The sequence below is a fragment of the Benincasa hispida genome, chromosome 12 (assembly GCF_009727055.1).
Source record: "Benincasa hispida cultivar B227 chromosome 12, ASM972705v1, whole genome shotgun sequence".
Lineage (NCBI taxonomy): Eukaryota > Viridiplantae > Streptophyta > Magnoliopsida > Cucurbitales > Cucurbitaceae > Benincasa > Benincasa hispida.
This window is the reverse complement of record NC_052360.1, coordinates 33,834,771-33,848,909: the sequence shown is the minus strand read 5'-3', so window position 1 is coordinate 33,848,909 and position 14,139 is coordinate 33,834,771. Positions and strand designations below refer to the sequence as shown.

General features: G+C 31.7%; 2 protein-coding genes across 3 annotated transcripts in view; one reads left to right on the top strand and one right to left on the bottom strand.

The window, feature by feature from the left end:
• The window catches only part of LOC120067957, an 11,382-nt gene extending 9,815 nt beyond the window's left edge, over positions 1–1,567 (top strand). Inside the window, exons 7-8 of the mRNA XM_039019608.1 lie at positions 743–867; positions 1,002–1,567. Of these exons, the coding sequence (XP_038875536.1) occupies positions 743–867; positions 1,002–1,154 (278 nt within the window). The 3' untranslated portion in view covers positions 1,155–1,567. The remainder of the gene's footprint in view (positions 1–742; positions 868–1,001) is intronic.
• A 267-nt stretch (positions 1,568–1,834) lies between these two features.
• On the bottom strand, positions 1,835–7,099 carry LOC120067956 (phosphatidylinositol 4-phosphate 5-kinase 6-like). 2 transcript variants are annotated; one of them, XM_039019607.1, is made up of 9 exons: positions 6,226–6,543; positions 5,526–6,133; positions 4,835–5,002; positions 4,303–4,468; positions 3,897–4,010; positions 3,632–3,825; positions 2,783–2,925; positions 2,628–2,685; positions 1,835–2,241 (listed from the first exon to the last, which is right to left on the bottom strand). In XM_039019607.1, exons 1-9 carry the CDS (start codon positions 6,400–6,402, stop codon positions 1,953–1,955), a joined length of 1,917 nt encoding a protein of 638 aa, XP_038875535.1. In that variant the 5' UTR covers positions 6,403–6,543; the 3' UTR covers positions 1,835–1,952. The 2 variants fall into 2 exon arrangements, with proteins under 2 accessions (XP_038875535.1, XP_038875534.1); XM_039019606.1 differs by having other exon boundaries at positions 5,526–7,099.
• Between the last annotated feature and the right edge of the window lie 7,040 nt (positions 7,100–14,139).

Genomic DNA, 14,139 nt, shown 5'->3' with positions numbered 1-14,139 from the left:
ATCTTCTTACGAAAACCTTTTCTCCAAACCCGTTTTCTAAAACCGTTTTCCCTAAAACGGGGGTGGAGGTTGCAAGAGGCACTCGGTGTGCCATCGGCAGTCCGTAATCGAGTTGGCTGGCTTGTTCGTGAGCGGGAACAAGTGCCGCACAATCGCTAAGAGAAGCTTCCGAAAGAGCGATTGTGACACTAGGCTCCCGTTGATTTCCCTGTTATGTGACTTCTAGCGTATAATGCAAACAAGAGGGGGAAAAAATGCAAATAGTGAAGAAACTGCCAAATTAAATAGAGTGTTAGCTTTGGGTGGTTTTTTTTTTCCTGCCAAAAAATGCAAAAGAATAGAACTATTGATTGGAGTTTCTAATAAACCTTACCAAGCTAAACGTTAGTTCATTCAAACTGGGAGAGTTTTATTGTTTCTGTTTAGTTGATTCCTATTATTTTGTACTTTTTGTGACTTGTTTTGCTTTTGTTGTATTCGGATAGTCTTTTTCATTAAGTCTAGTATCCTTAAAAAAAGAAAAATAAAAGTTAGTCCATTGGATCTTAGTACAGGCCCCATTCTGAACCCCAATAAGATCTCAAATTTTGCACGTGGATTTCTACAAGCTCGAACAGTTCTTTCTTTTCTTTTTAATTTTCTCTCATCCACATTAACGCCAAGTACTCCTGTTTTCTGCTCAAGGGAAAAAGTGTTACTTCTTACTTAATCTTAATCCGTAAGCTTATTATTCATCTTGCAGCATGTGAACGGCTTATCCTCCTTGATGTTGATTCGAAGGAATTGAGAGATTATAGCATCCTTCTCTACCATTGTGGCTTTTATGAGCAATCTCTGGAGTATTTGAAGTTGTATCAGGAAACAAAGGTACGTTCTATCTGCATAAAATGAAAAGAAAGATAAAATGAAAAGAAAGAAGGAAAAATGTGTACATTCTATCTCTTTAAACTTTTAAATTGGCCAACCTTCAATGAACTGAACACATTAGCCAACTGCTGCAGAGTTCCTCGAGCCCAACTAGCAAGTTAAGTTGCCAGGAGGAAGAAGCTGTGGATAACTTGATGATACGCCTTGCACTTATTATGATGGAAGATGGTTGGAGCAGACCCTCACTTCCTCGAAAGTTCATTGGTAAGAACTCCGAACCGTGGTAATCAACTCATCATATACATTATGTTATCCCTGGTCGACTAAACCTCGGTTACTGAGATAGGTGGTGCCAGTCAAAAGTGATCTATCATATGGAATACTTAACTGAATATAGCGTGTATGGTTTATAACAAATAGGAATGGGAGCCATAGGACCAGATGCTGAAAGCCTTAATTTGGCATTTGAGAGAATTTGGTCCTTACTTCACTGTTCCACTAAATATTCATGTAAATATATGTAATAAGTACAGTTTTTTTCTTCATTATTTCTCTTTAATATTTATCATTTTGTCTGGAGAGTCATTAAGGGTACAAAGTATATCAATCCGAACATAATGTTGAAAGTTCAATCCTTTGTTGAGCTAAACGATGTACATCAGCATGGTGGTTAGGATCTAAACCTACGAAATTGTGTTTATTTTGTGGATTTTATTGAACTGGAGCAACAAGAGAGCGGCAAACATATTTATGAAAGAATGGTTTGATCATATTATATGGATCTATATCTTGATTCTTATCCTTCGTATACAAATTTACAAATTGTAGGTAGGAATTTTCTGTCTTTAACTTTAATCTACAACTTAAACTAGAACCATTAATACTTATATGGCTATAGTTTCTTTAAAAAAAGAATGGATCAAACTTGGTTTGAAAAAAGTCTAATTGACAAGCATAAATCTGGCAGCGTTGAGCCCTACTTCTGCTGGAAATGCCATTGCCATAGGACTCAGAGAGAATACCGAACCCCTGGCTGTAGCCTACTTGAAGTCGAAGAATATGGCCAAAATCGACATGCTTTGCTCTCAAGTGTCTTCTACGAAAACTTTGAACACGAAATCACGAAACCGTTTTGAGTATTGCTTAGGATCAACGGCAGAGATTGACGTCGGATCATATTGCATTGATTTGTATGCATGTTCAAGCTTCTTGCTAATGTCATAGTCTTGTAGTATATCAATTATTCCAAAGAAAAGTACAACATCATATCGCTCTCCTGTGGGTTCTCCAATCAGCTGACCTTCCAAATCACTTTTTCTTATAGTCTTTTCAGCCTTTGCTTCCATGTTAATGCCCAAACTTGTGGAAGCCCACCTGTACAATAAATCATAGAGTATGAATACAACATCACGAGATACAAATTACACGAGCATTAAATAAATAAACTGCTTTTAAGAGTTTCTTTTATGTTCATAAGGTTATTCTTCCACTCAAAATCACATATATGTTAATACTGATTTCAATAGATAACAAAGTTTAAGCTTTAGAAGTTAGTTGGGTCTTAGGTTTTAAAGACAGTTTTGAAAAGAAAAATATTTTTTAACAGAGTTTCTGATCAACTACTATTGAAACTTTTATACAAATTGAGAACCATAAGAGTTGAACATTATCACTGAATTTTATGAAATGTTTTGTCAAGAATTAAGATCTATTTCTTAGACTAATTCCAGATATGTTATGATTTCGACAGTCTTACATACCTTAAAGAGGCCATTCTGGTTAAGCATGAATGTGCTTCACCATTATGGTTGCCATTTCCTACAAAAATGAGTCCAAAAGAGATTGTCGTAACCATTTGGTGATAATGAGTGGCTTGCGCTATGGAAAGACAAATAATTGTATGACAAAAACTAACCAATGGGAGTACAATTTCCAGAATGATGACCGTTAGGCATGCTCGATTCCCTCTGCGAAGTTTCTTGAAAGTGAAGACCGACCAACATACTATAATCCATAATTCTCTCCTGTTCAAGAAAGTCGCAATCCTTGTCGACCTGCCTGCATACATCCAATTCCAAACATATAATCAGGGGAGAAAAGAAAGGAAGTTTGCATAGAAGAAGCACCCTAAACCTTGCAAGTATATATGAAACAAGAACTCAGAACAATTTAAGAAAATGAGACATAAGACTCTTTTTAACTCATTGAGACATGGTAGCATGATCTATAGCCAGAAACAACAGTCTAACAGTCAATTGCATGGTCAATTTTAACAATTTCCAAACAAAGCAGTTCCTACACCACATCCCAATTGTCAACAGTGTCTGATAGAATCTCAAGCCAAATTCGAGAACATGGGATTGTGATTCGTTACTGATCAAATAGCCCCTAGTAAGATTAATCCGCATAGAACACAAGCAATCACATTTCGAGCAGACTCTCTCTCCCTTACAGTTCCTTGAACGAAAATATATATCTTCCTTAGTTTCCAACTTCACATGTCCCATGTATACTATCTCTCCTATAACAAAAATATGTACTTAAAATCTTGGTCCATTTCTCCAAGTAAGTTTGAAGGAAATTATTCGTTTAGTTTAAAACTTTTATTGTTCTTCCATGATGAAGGAAGTTATAAACTTCCACCAGTTTACACCCTATTAAAAAAGAGTATGTGATAGCCAACAGGATCAGAGTGAGAACAAATTTGCAATCAAATGTTTGATGACAAACTCACCGAGTGAAGAGATTGGACCAAGGGATTTACCTGCAAAATTCGTCAAACCAAATCTTTTGCAACCGAAATATATAATTTAAATCGAGATCTTTAAGGGTTGTTGTTGCATCAATTTCTGATTCAGGCTTATCAGTTGTACGACCAAGGGAGGAACCTTTCAAGTCAAATCGCCTGTGAATTGCATGCTCCGAACAAAACAGATTCCCCATAATGACAAACCGGACCTGCATTTCCAGGACTGTCAATTGATAGAAACATAAGCTTCAAATTGATGTTATAATATTTCTCACATTACCTTTTTCTGGGTACTGCTTAATTTCACACAATGAAGACCATAGAATTTGGTAACGAGAGTGTTTTTGAATTCTTGAACGTGCTTATAGTAGGCTGGTAGCATCCGTATGAGAACCTGCAATTGATTGCAAGTGTTATTGGTAAATTACAAAAGAGAAATTATAGTACAGCTTTTGATTCAAGAGACATGTAAGATGCATAACATAACAGGTCTTTTTACTTCAGTGGAAACAGCAAGCTGGGTCAAACAAACTTTGAAAAATAAAATATGGCAAAGGAAAAAGAATTCAGGGGAAACGATATGAGGAATAGACAAGAGAGATTATATTGTGTTACAGGATTCAACTTTAAATTTGAGGTGTAGAAGAAGCAAGGAATTTGAAGCAACAAGGACAAGGAAAACTCACTTTTACTTCAGCCTTTCTCATGGTCTTTATCATGTAGCGGTCATCATGGGTTAAGTAAAAGAAGCTTCCACTTTTTCCAGGGGAGGAAAGTTCCCGTAGGGCATCGTTCCCACATATCGATATCATGTAATCCGCTGGATCCACGTTGAACAACTTCCTTAGAGTCCTAAATATGGATATAATGATCCGTGAGGCTCTGCACTATTTCATTCCATTTGTAATAGTGAAGTGGAACATGTATGTATGTTTTCTACAAAGAAAAGTTATTTGATCAATATGGGAGTTTTCAGCATTGTTCTTCAATTACGTTATCAATGATGGTAACCTCAGACATCTTGGGTTATCAAAAGATTGTGTTGGCATATTATCTAGTTGAATAAGAAGATTATAATATTTTGGCATGAAGAATACATTTTAGGAAATTACATAAAACCATTTCCTAGATAACTTACCCACAATACAAATGATCACTGGAAAGAAATACAACAGTGATATTAAGCAAGAAAATCCATGTTACTATTTAATGGCTGACCTGAATACTACCGGACAGTAATCCTTCCATCTGAAGTCACAAGATTGATGAGGTGGAGTGTACTTAGATCCTTCTGGTGGAAATTTTGTCCATATCTTTTCCTTTGGATCAAATGCTGAAGCTTTCAAGTCAAATGAAGAGGCAGGAGCTGGCCTTCCAACAGAATGTCTGCCCAGATAAATAAGAAAATGTGGGACTGGGACACAAATAAAATATCATAACGTTGCATTCTTTGCTATACTTGTCACCAAACTTTGTCAATGGTTTCATTACTTAACTTTGGAGGAAAGCAAAGAGTTCCAAACTTGTTAGTTTGATAGTTGAAAAGTTCCATAGAAGCTTGGTAAGAGTATCAAAATTTATAAGTTCCTCTTCAATTCTCAAGTTTTTACCAACTTCAAAACTTGGAAACCATTTGGATTGAGTTTATGTTTCCTGAAAAATCATATTTCAAACTGGTTTGTTGGAGAAAACCATAGAAAACTGGTTTGTTGGAGAAAACCATAAAAAACTGGTTTGTTGGAGAAAACCATATAGCAATAATAAAAATCACCATAAATGATCATTCTCAAAGCTACTCTTAGAAGCATAATCACAAAACTGGAAACCAGATAAGGAAAAGGAAAGAAAAAAAAGGGAAATGAAATGAAATGAAACATAGAACCAAAATGGAGTTGATCCCATTTAATACCTGATTCCCAACTGCAGATTAAGCATAAGCTCATAGTTCTTATGGCCTTTAGATATTGTTACACCCTGTCCCTTCAATTGTACTCTCATCTGCTGTTGTCCATTTCCTTTGGCATCTGACTCTTGAACTTGAACATCCATGGATCCTTCCAGTCCATTTCTTACACTCTCATCCTTAGCTCCATCAACATCAGATTCTAAACTATGGCTATCAACTGAATCTCTCTGCAATAACTCCTCTTCAGATCCACCTTGGTTTACTACCTTATCAGAAGGATATATTGAAATCTTTTCACATGGATATATCTTGCAATCTTTCAAATCTACATCAAACACCTCCTGAGGATCCCAATCCAAATTATTATCTGTAGACCCAGATGGATAATAAGTCCCAGAATGTTCTTTAGGATTCTTACTCCAAATCCCAACATAAAAACTCCCATCAGACCATCTGAATGTCCCATTTCCTTTTGGAAACCCATCTTCCCAATACCCATCATACCGTTTCCCGTTGCTCCAAATCATTGTCCCATTGCCATTGATCTTCCCATTTCTCCATTTCCCAATGTAATGATTCCCATTTCGCCATTGATATCTCCCATGTCCATTCTGTAAACCACGACGCCATTCACCATCATAACAATCACCATTAACAAAGCTCTTAATCCCTTGACCATGTTTCAAATTCATAACCCAAATACCTCTATATGTATCTCCTGAAGAACCTGTGTAAGTTCCTTTGCCATCCATAAAACCTGCCTTGAAATCGCCTTCGTAAGTTGCGCCGGACGGCCAGCTGAACTTTCCGGTGCCGGTTGGCTTCCCTTCACTCCATTCTCCGACGTACATACAACCATCTGTCCACAAGTATTTTCCATGACCGTCGGGAAGATCCTTCACCCACCGGCCGGCGTAGAAATCGCCATTGGAGAGGATCTTCTCAGCGTGATAGATTTGAGAGGTTGGGCCTGGTTCATCATCCGTTGGCGTTACGGACATTGTTGTGAATATGCTTTTCTTCTTCTTCTTAGCTAGGGTTTGTGATTTTCGAAATGTAAATTCCCAAGCCCTCACAATGCAACCCAATTCTTTGCTCATTCTTCTCCTTCTTTCTCTATTTCATTCCCTCCCCCACATTCTTCCTGCATATTCATTCACAAATTTGATGTTAACAACAAAAACCCAATAATCAAAAACAATCTCAGAGACCTCCCCTGTTTTTCTTCTCTCTCTGTTTCTTCTACAATGTCCCTAAAATTACAGAAATCACTGATTCTGAAACCGACCCAGAAAGTGAAAAACGAAAATAACTCAGAGAAAAAGGTTCAACAGCAATAATAATATGAATTCATGTTCCCCTGTTTTGGATGTTTCAGATTCTGAAAATGAGAGGAGGTTCTGGATTGACATGGATAAACAGAATTGAAGTTGCTACCAATTTCCCTGACTCTTTCTTTTTTTTTCCCTCCCTGTCTCTTCTTTCTCTCTCTGTGTGTATTGGTTGGGGTTGAACGTAGAGGTTCCACACTTTTTACTCTGATTCCGTACTTTGCTCCTAAAACTGCTAACAGACCAGACGATTAAGGGGAGAAAAGAAGAAAGATGATGATGTAATTCTATGCCATTTTTAGTCCTTTTTTTTTTTCTTTTTTCTTTTTCCTCTCATTCAATTCAAAATGATATTAAATTAGTTTTGTTTTTCTTTATTTATTACTAAAAATTTGGTTTAAATTCTGTTTTCAACCCAAAGCTTTGATGCTTGATCATTTTATATTTGAAGTTTCAAAATTAAAAAAAAATATTATTATTATTATTTTATATTTATAATGTCTATTTTAAATTTTGAGCTTTGAAACGTAACTATTTTGATATTTGTTAGGTTATTATTATTATTTTTTAATGAAAAGTTCACTTACCTAATACTTAATTTTAAGTTTTGTGATTTGAATGCATGCTCATATTGACTCATCAACCATACTTGAAGTAATCTTACAGATTTATTAAAATTAAGATAAAGGTTAGAACTAAAATAGTTATTTTTTTAAAAAATAAGATAGGCATTTTGAAAGTTTATGTGTCACAATAAAATAAATCTAAATGAGGATGGAACAAAATTGATATTTTAAAAGGTTTGAAAAAAAATAATAATCTTAAAATTAATAAGGAACTAAAATGAGATTTTAACTTGAAACTTTTGTCCACATATATCGAATTATTTGAATTTTTATCTCAAGAAAAAATGCTTCTTAAGGTTCCAATGCTTAAAATTCTTGCTTCGGTAAATTTATAGCAAATTAATATGTAAATTTTGTAAGAAGCTACTGCAAAAATGTGCGTTTAAGATCATCATCAACATGGTTTACTAGTGAGATTTATGTGTTCGCATGATGAGTTGTATTCACATTAATCACAGCTTATGAAACCCGAGAAATGAAATTTGCTTCAAGAATGACATTCCTCATTTAGCTATCCTCAAGTGCATGATTGATGTCCATCTTCTTGGCTGGATTAGTTCTAGTGGAAGTTCAAGTTGTGAGATTCCTTCTCAATCCATACCTTTCATATCTTTCCCTTCCCGCCCTCGGCGTTGGTTCCGTCGAGTCCTGGTTGATGGAAGTTAAATGTTGATGCAGCTTGGTGGAAGGAGCATGACTTTGTTCTAGTGGAAGTTCAAGTTGTGAGATTCCTTCTCAATCCATGCCCTTCATATCTTTCCCTTCCTGCTCTCGACATTGATTTCCATCGAGCCCTGGTTGATGGAAGTTAAATGCTGATACAACTTGGTAGAAGGAGCATGACTCTAGTGGTCTTGGGAGGATTATCCGAGATCGTAATGGAAGACTGATTCTGAATGGTTCTAATTTTACTAGGAAGAGGTGGGACATTAGCTTTACTGGAAGCTGAAGCCATTCTGGAATATTTAAGCATGGTGCAACACGAATGGGTTGGTAATAACACGTCGATTATAGTGGGTTTGATAGGTTAGAGGTGATTAACTTGTTGTGTAGGAAAGATACGTCTTTTGCTGAGTTGAGCTTTCTCATTGAGGATATTTTATATCTTGGGAACTAGGAGTGTTCGTGGGTTGGGTTGAATTAGGTTGAAGGACTTTTCGGACCCACCCCAATTGTTCGGGTTGTTAATTTCTTCAATCAAAATAATCCTTATTAAAAGATGAACCCAACTTAACTCAACCTGAAACATTTGGATTGGGTTGGTTCGAGTTGGTCGGGTTATTTTTTTTTTCTAAAAGAAAATAAGTTTTTAATATGTAAAAATTTGTTTTTAATTATTTTCATATATTGAATTAAGATTAACAACTCAATTTCAATTTATATAATGAATATTTTTTTTCTAAAGTGCTAAAAAACTGTTTTTAGGAGTTGCTGGAGAATAAATTATCCAAAAAAACGATAAAACTTAAATAAACATATGTATATATGATTGTATCATAAGTAAAAAATATACATTATAAAGTTAATAATAAATTTAGATTGGTTTGGGTCATTTTAGGTGAAACCATGAACCAGTCAAACCCACAAAAAAATCATTTATTTGAACCAAACCTAACCCAAATAAGTTGATAACCCAACCCAAACTGCATGGATTGGGTTAGGTTGATCTATTTTTTTCAGGTCATCAGGTTTTTTGAACATTCCTATTGGGAACTTTGCTAATACTTTTCTGTTTTGTCACATCCTTAGGGAGGAAAAATAAAATTGTCCATGCCTCGGTAGTTTTGGCTTCCTCTCATGGGGATTCTTTGATCTCAAAAGATGTTTTTATCCCATCATTTGGGATGAGATGGTTAAAGAGTAGTTACCAAATATATGGTATAACATATACAAATGTTTTATTTTCTAAAACTACAATGTATTAAGTAAAAGGAAAACAAACTCATATATTAAATAATTTATGCTGAACTAAAAGCCATAAATTTCAAATGTAATTAGAATCGATGTGGAATATAAATAAAATTTGATATCATAAGAAAAATAAAATAGTACAAATAAAAATAATTTAAGTATATCGACTATTTTTTTAATTATCTCTATTAATTATATGTATTGTAAAAAAAATCTTTAATTATATGTATTTTTTCTCTCTCTCCCAAATCTTAATTCATTTTCTAATTTTGTTTCTCTTTCTAAACTTTTCTCTTTCAAACTTTTGTTCATCCCTCAATATTTGAAAATTTTAATAACTTTTTTTTTCTCCAAAACATTTATTTTTTCGATTGCATCGTTTCTAGAAAGGGTAAAATAGGTATTTAATTAAAAAAAGTAGGGAAAATGAAGAGATAAAAATTCTTCCCTCATAACACATTTTATACATAGTATAAATTATAGGAACAGTTACAAATATAACAGTCAAACAAAAAATATTAACAAATATAACAAAAAATATATAAAAAAGTCACAATAGGAAAAAATTTAGTAGTCTATCTAAATACTATGTCAGTTGAACTACCTTTTGTTGGCAAAAAAAAAAACTTTTTTTACTAGCCGAAAATCAATATATTAAATAACTTTTAAATACCTCAACAACTAATCACATAAATATTATACTAATAGTCAAAATGAATTCACTCAACTGTAGAGTTTCTTCTCTTGAAATTGGAAGCTTGATCCTTCATCCTTGAAATTATCAGTATTTTAAAAAATATTAAAGTAACACAATTAGTAAGAGTGATCTACAGTAAACAGAAAATTAAATCGAGTGTTTGAAAAAAAAAATGCACCAAAAGAAAAGGTAAAAAAAAGGAATATAATGTCATAATTTAAACATATATGAATGAAGGAAAACAAAGATATATATGATTTTCATATATATATATATATAGTTTGTTGAATATGATTGTGTAAATAAATGTGTTGGAAAAGAGTAATTTGGCATGTATAGTTGGAAAAATATGATGATGATGGGGTAGTGGTGTGTGTAGTGAGTTGTCTATGGGTGCACAAGAGATGGTGGTTATGGGCTCGACATTGCCTGCGTGCCTCTCACATGGGGATTTCTTTCCCCATGCATTTATGGATATCAACATTACACCCATTTTAAATTGTCTATGCTCAATTTCTAATCATATATATACATATATATATATTTCTATACTTCCATTTTTTATGTCATATTACTTTCGACTTAGTTTGAGGATATGAATAAGTTGGTCTCATAAATATTTGATTAAAAGATCAAATGTTTCAATCGTGATTGTATGATCCATTTCTTGTTGAACTAAGCAAATTATGATTTGAAGATAGAATAAAATTGGGATGACTTTCTTAGTTACAAATGTGAAAGATAATATTAACATTTAAGGAGCTAGCTGGAAGAGCGTTTGTTTTTTAGTACCACATATAAGGGTATGAAGATTTGATCTTACGAGTTCATAGTTAGATTTGATTCTATGTTGGTTTTGATCGTTAATAATGGAGTTTACTTAAATGGGTATAATTAGATATGAGTTTTTAAAGTAGTTTTTTTAGTGAAATTTTAGTACTTTTGAAAAAGAAAAGTATTATTTAAGGCTTTACGTTAAAGAGCTTTGTGCCCCGTGCTAGAAGACCAAAAGCATCGATGGTTTGGTGGGAAAACCATTCATCATGGGTGGAATCTTTGTTGTTTTCTGATATTTGCTCCCAAATTTAGTTCTTCTCTTGTTTGTTTCCATGTATTGCTAAAAAAAAAAAAAAATATGACAATTTTGAAAAGAAAATTTTAATTAGCTAAAGTTTCTTTTTACAATTTCATAACTCTATATGAAAATCCCGCTAGAACTTCATTGGTAACATAAATAAAGTTCTTATAATAAGTTTACATCAAAAAATGTGTATAACTGAATGATAATTGACATGTCTCTGTTCCTCAAAGTCAAAGGTTCAAATTTTCGAACTCTCATTTGGTGTACTTAAAAGTAAAATAAAATATGCTTAAAATCCTTTTAGAGATTTGTTATGTGGTTAATTTAACATTTGAGTTAGATAATCATATGTTTTATTTATTTAATTTTTAGTTCAATAAACATGTGTTTGTAGATTCAAATATGTTAGTAAAAATATTTGACCGACTTAGTGGACTAAAAAATGGTCTATGACTGAGTAGGCCATGGTGTTTCATTAAAGAAAACTACTTTACTTCCGATGGAATTGAATGAGGATTTTGGAAAAATGATTGGGGAAATTAAAAAAAGAAAAAAGGGGTTTGCAAATTATAGTCTTTGATGTTTGATGTGTAGGATCAACATGTTAATTTTTTTTGTCTTTTTTTACGATATGTGAGATAGAGGATCGAATATTTGACCTTGAGATTGATTGTAATCAATTTGTTAAATTAGAAGGTTAAGCTGAGAGAGTTAAGTATTTTTTGATGATTAAGGTAAGAAGTATGATTTTAGAAGGTTTGTGAGTTTCAAGTGTATCTCTAAAAAAGTTCGAACAGGGTTAAAAATATTTTGTTTATAAAATATTTAATTCTATTAAATTAATGGTTAGATTTTATATACGTTTAGAATTGTCATTTGAATTATCTACTTCTAAAAAGAAAATTAATATAGTTATTTTTAAAATAAATCAATAAATTTATAATTTTTTTTTAATATAAGTTCAGATTTCAATTTTTTTTTCTTATACTTTATCATTTTAAATTGACTAATTTAATTATGTCAAATTATTGATAAACTAAAAAACAAAATACATTAAGTAAGGTTTTTTTTTTTAATTTATAAAATGATTAAGTTGAAAATATAGATCATGAGAACTTATTTAATTTAATTTTAATTTTTATATTTTCAAATGTTCAAATTTAGCTCTTATATAATTTTAATAAATTTTAAAGTTAGTTCTTACTATTAATTTCTTTTTTTACATAAATTTTGGAAGAATAAATCAATCTTGTGTCTTTTCTTCAATGAACTAAAATTATTGTCATTATTTTCTCAAGTGTGGCAAAAAATTAACTTTAAGCTAAACAATAAGAATTAATTTAAGATTTATTAAAGGTATAAGTAAGAACTAAATCGAAATCAGATCTAAATACCAAAAATGATATTTTAATCTTTATACCATCTTAATATGACTATGTTTGAATTAAAAAGGACTTATTTGTAAATGAAATACTATTTTTACTATGGCTGATTTAAAAATTAAATATTATTCACTTTACTTATTTTATTTTGGCAAGCTCATAATAAATATGGACTAATTTGAAAACGGGTTTTAACTTAAAATTAAATATTATTAATAAATCCAAAATAAACTATATATTTTTTTATCTCAAGAACAATTATTGAAAAACATATATTTATTCTTAAATACATCTTTGTGATTTTTTGTATGTCATCCAACTTTCTAAAATAACATTGTAGTCTCTAAAATTTAAAACATGATTCCAAAAAGTTTATAAGTTAAATCGACTAAAAAAAAATTGCATAACACAATTGAAATGACAAATTTTAAATGGTACGCAAATTTTTATTATATTTGTAGGATATTGGGAGAATTTGAGTTTAAAAAAAAGAGAATAATAGTTTAAAAAAATTAGAATATATAACATTTTTTAATTGAAAAAAAATTAAAAAACCCATGAGTTCTCTTAACCCGTACTCCAATAAAAGGAGGTGCTTAGCAAAGACTATCTTTTAATATGTATATGATTGGGGAATTTTTGGGTAAATTTATTTGGATATCCCATAATATCGTATTTCAAAAGTTTCAATGTATGTATGGAATTTTTTCCTTCTCTCTTTTAAGTTTACAACAATTATAGAGTAAGAGATTGAACTGTAAACTATTAAAATGATAATTAATGCATTATCTACTAAGTTATATTCGGATTGTCAACTATAAAAAATAAACGATTTACAATTTCATCATTTTAAATTTGCTCATTCAAAGATTTTCTATACACGAGATATTTGGACTCATAATTAGCTATTATTTTTAAAATATATTTATACATGGTTTTTTTTTTAATATGGAACAAAGAACAAAAAACTATTGACACGTTGTAATTTAAAAATATTATCTTTCTAATATTAGGGTTGCTTGCTAAAGATTTAGAGTAGATCTAACAAGAAGACCTTAAACATCCGAACAACGTTCCACAAAATGCATAGTTGTTCTTATTGGAATGAGTCATTTCCCATCCTAAAAAAATAAGCACTTTTTAACTGTAAAAACTTCCATGGCATGCAATATTGTTTTGTAAAGTATATTAATAGCTTGACTAAAAAAAGTTCAGCGAGTACATTAAATAAAAGTTGCTCGAATCCTTTAAGATATAGATGAGAATATCATGATAATGAAAAGTAAAAGATACATGTAGTATATAAGTCAAAATAAAATATATGCAATTCTAAAGTGAACATGAGAGAGGATAGTGGTCAACCTTAATTTGACATACACTCATTTTCTTGAAGTAAAAAGGTCAAAAGATTCTCGAACCTGCAACAATTGTACTAAAAAGTATATGTAATTCGAGAAATAGATCATTAGAATTTTATTCTAATAATATAACAATATCATCACATTCGTTTAGTTATCCACTTTTTAAAGTGGTCTACAATTGAATATGAATATAATTTAGTTGGTTAATATTTCTCACAAAAAAAGTAA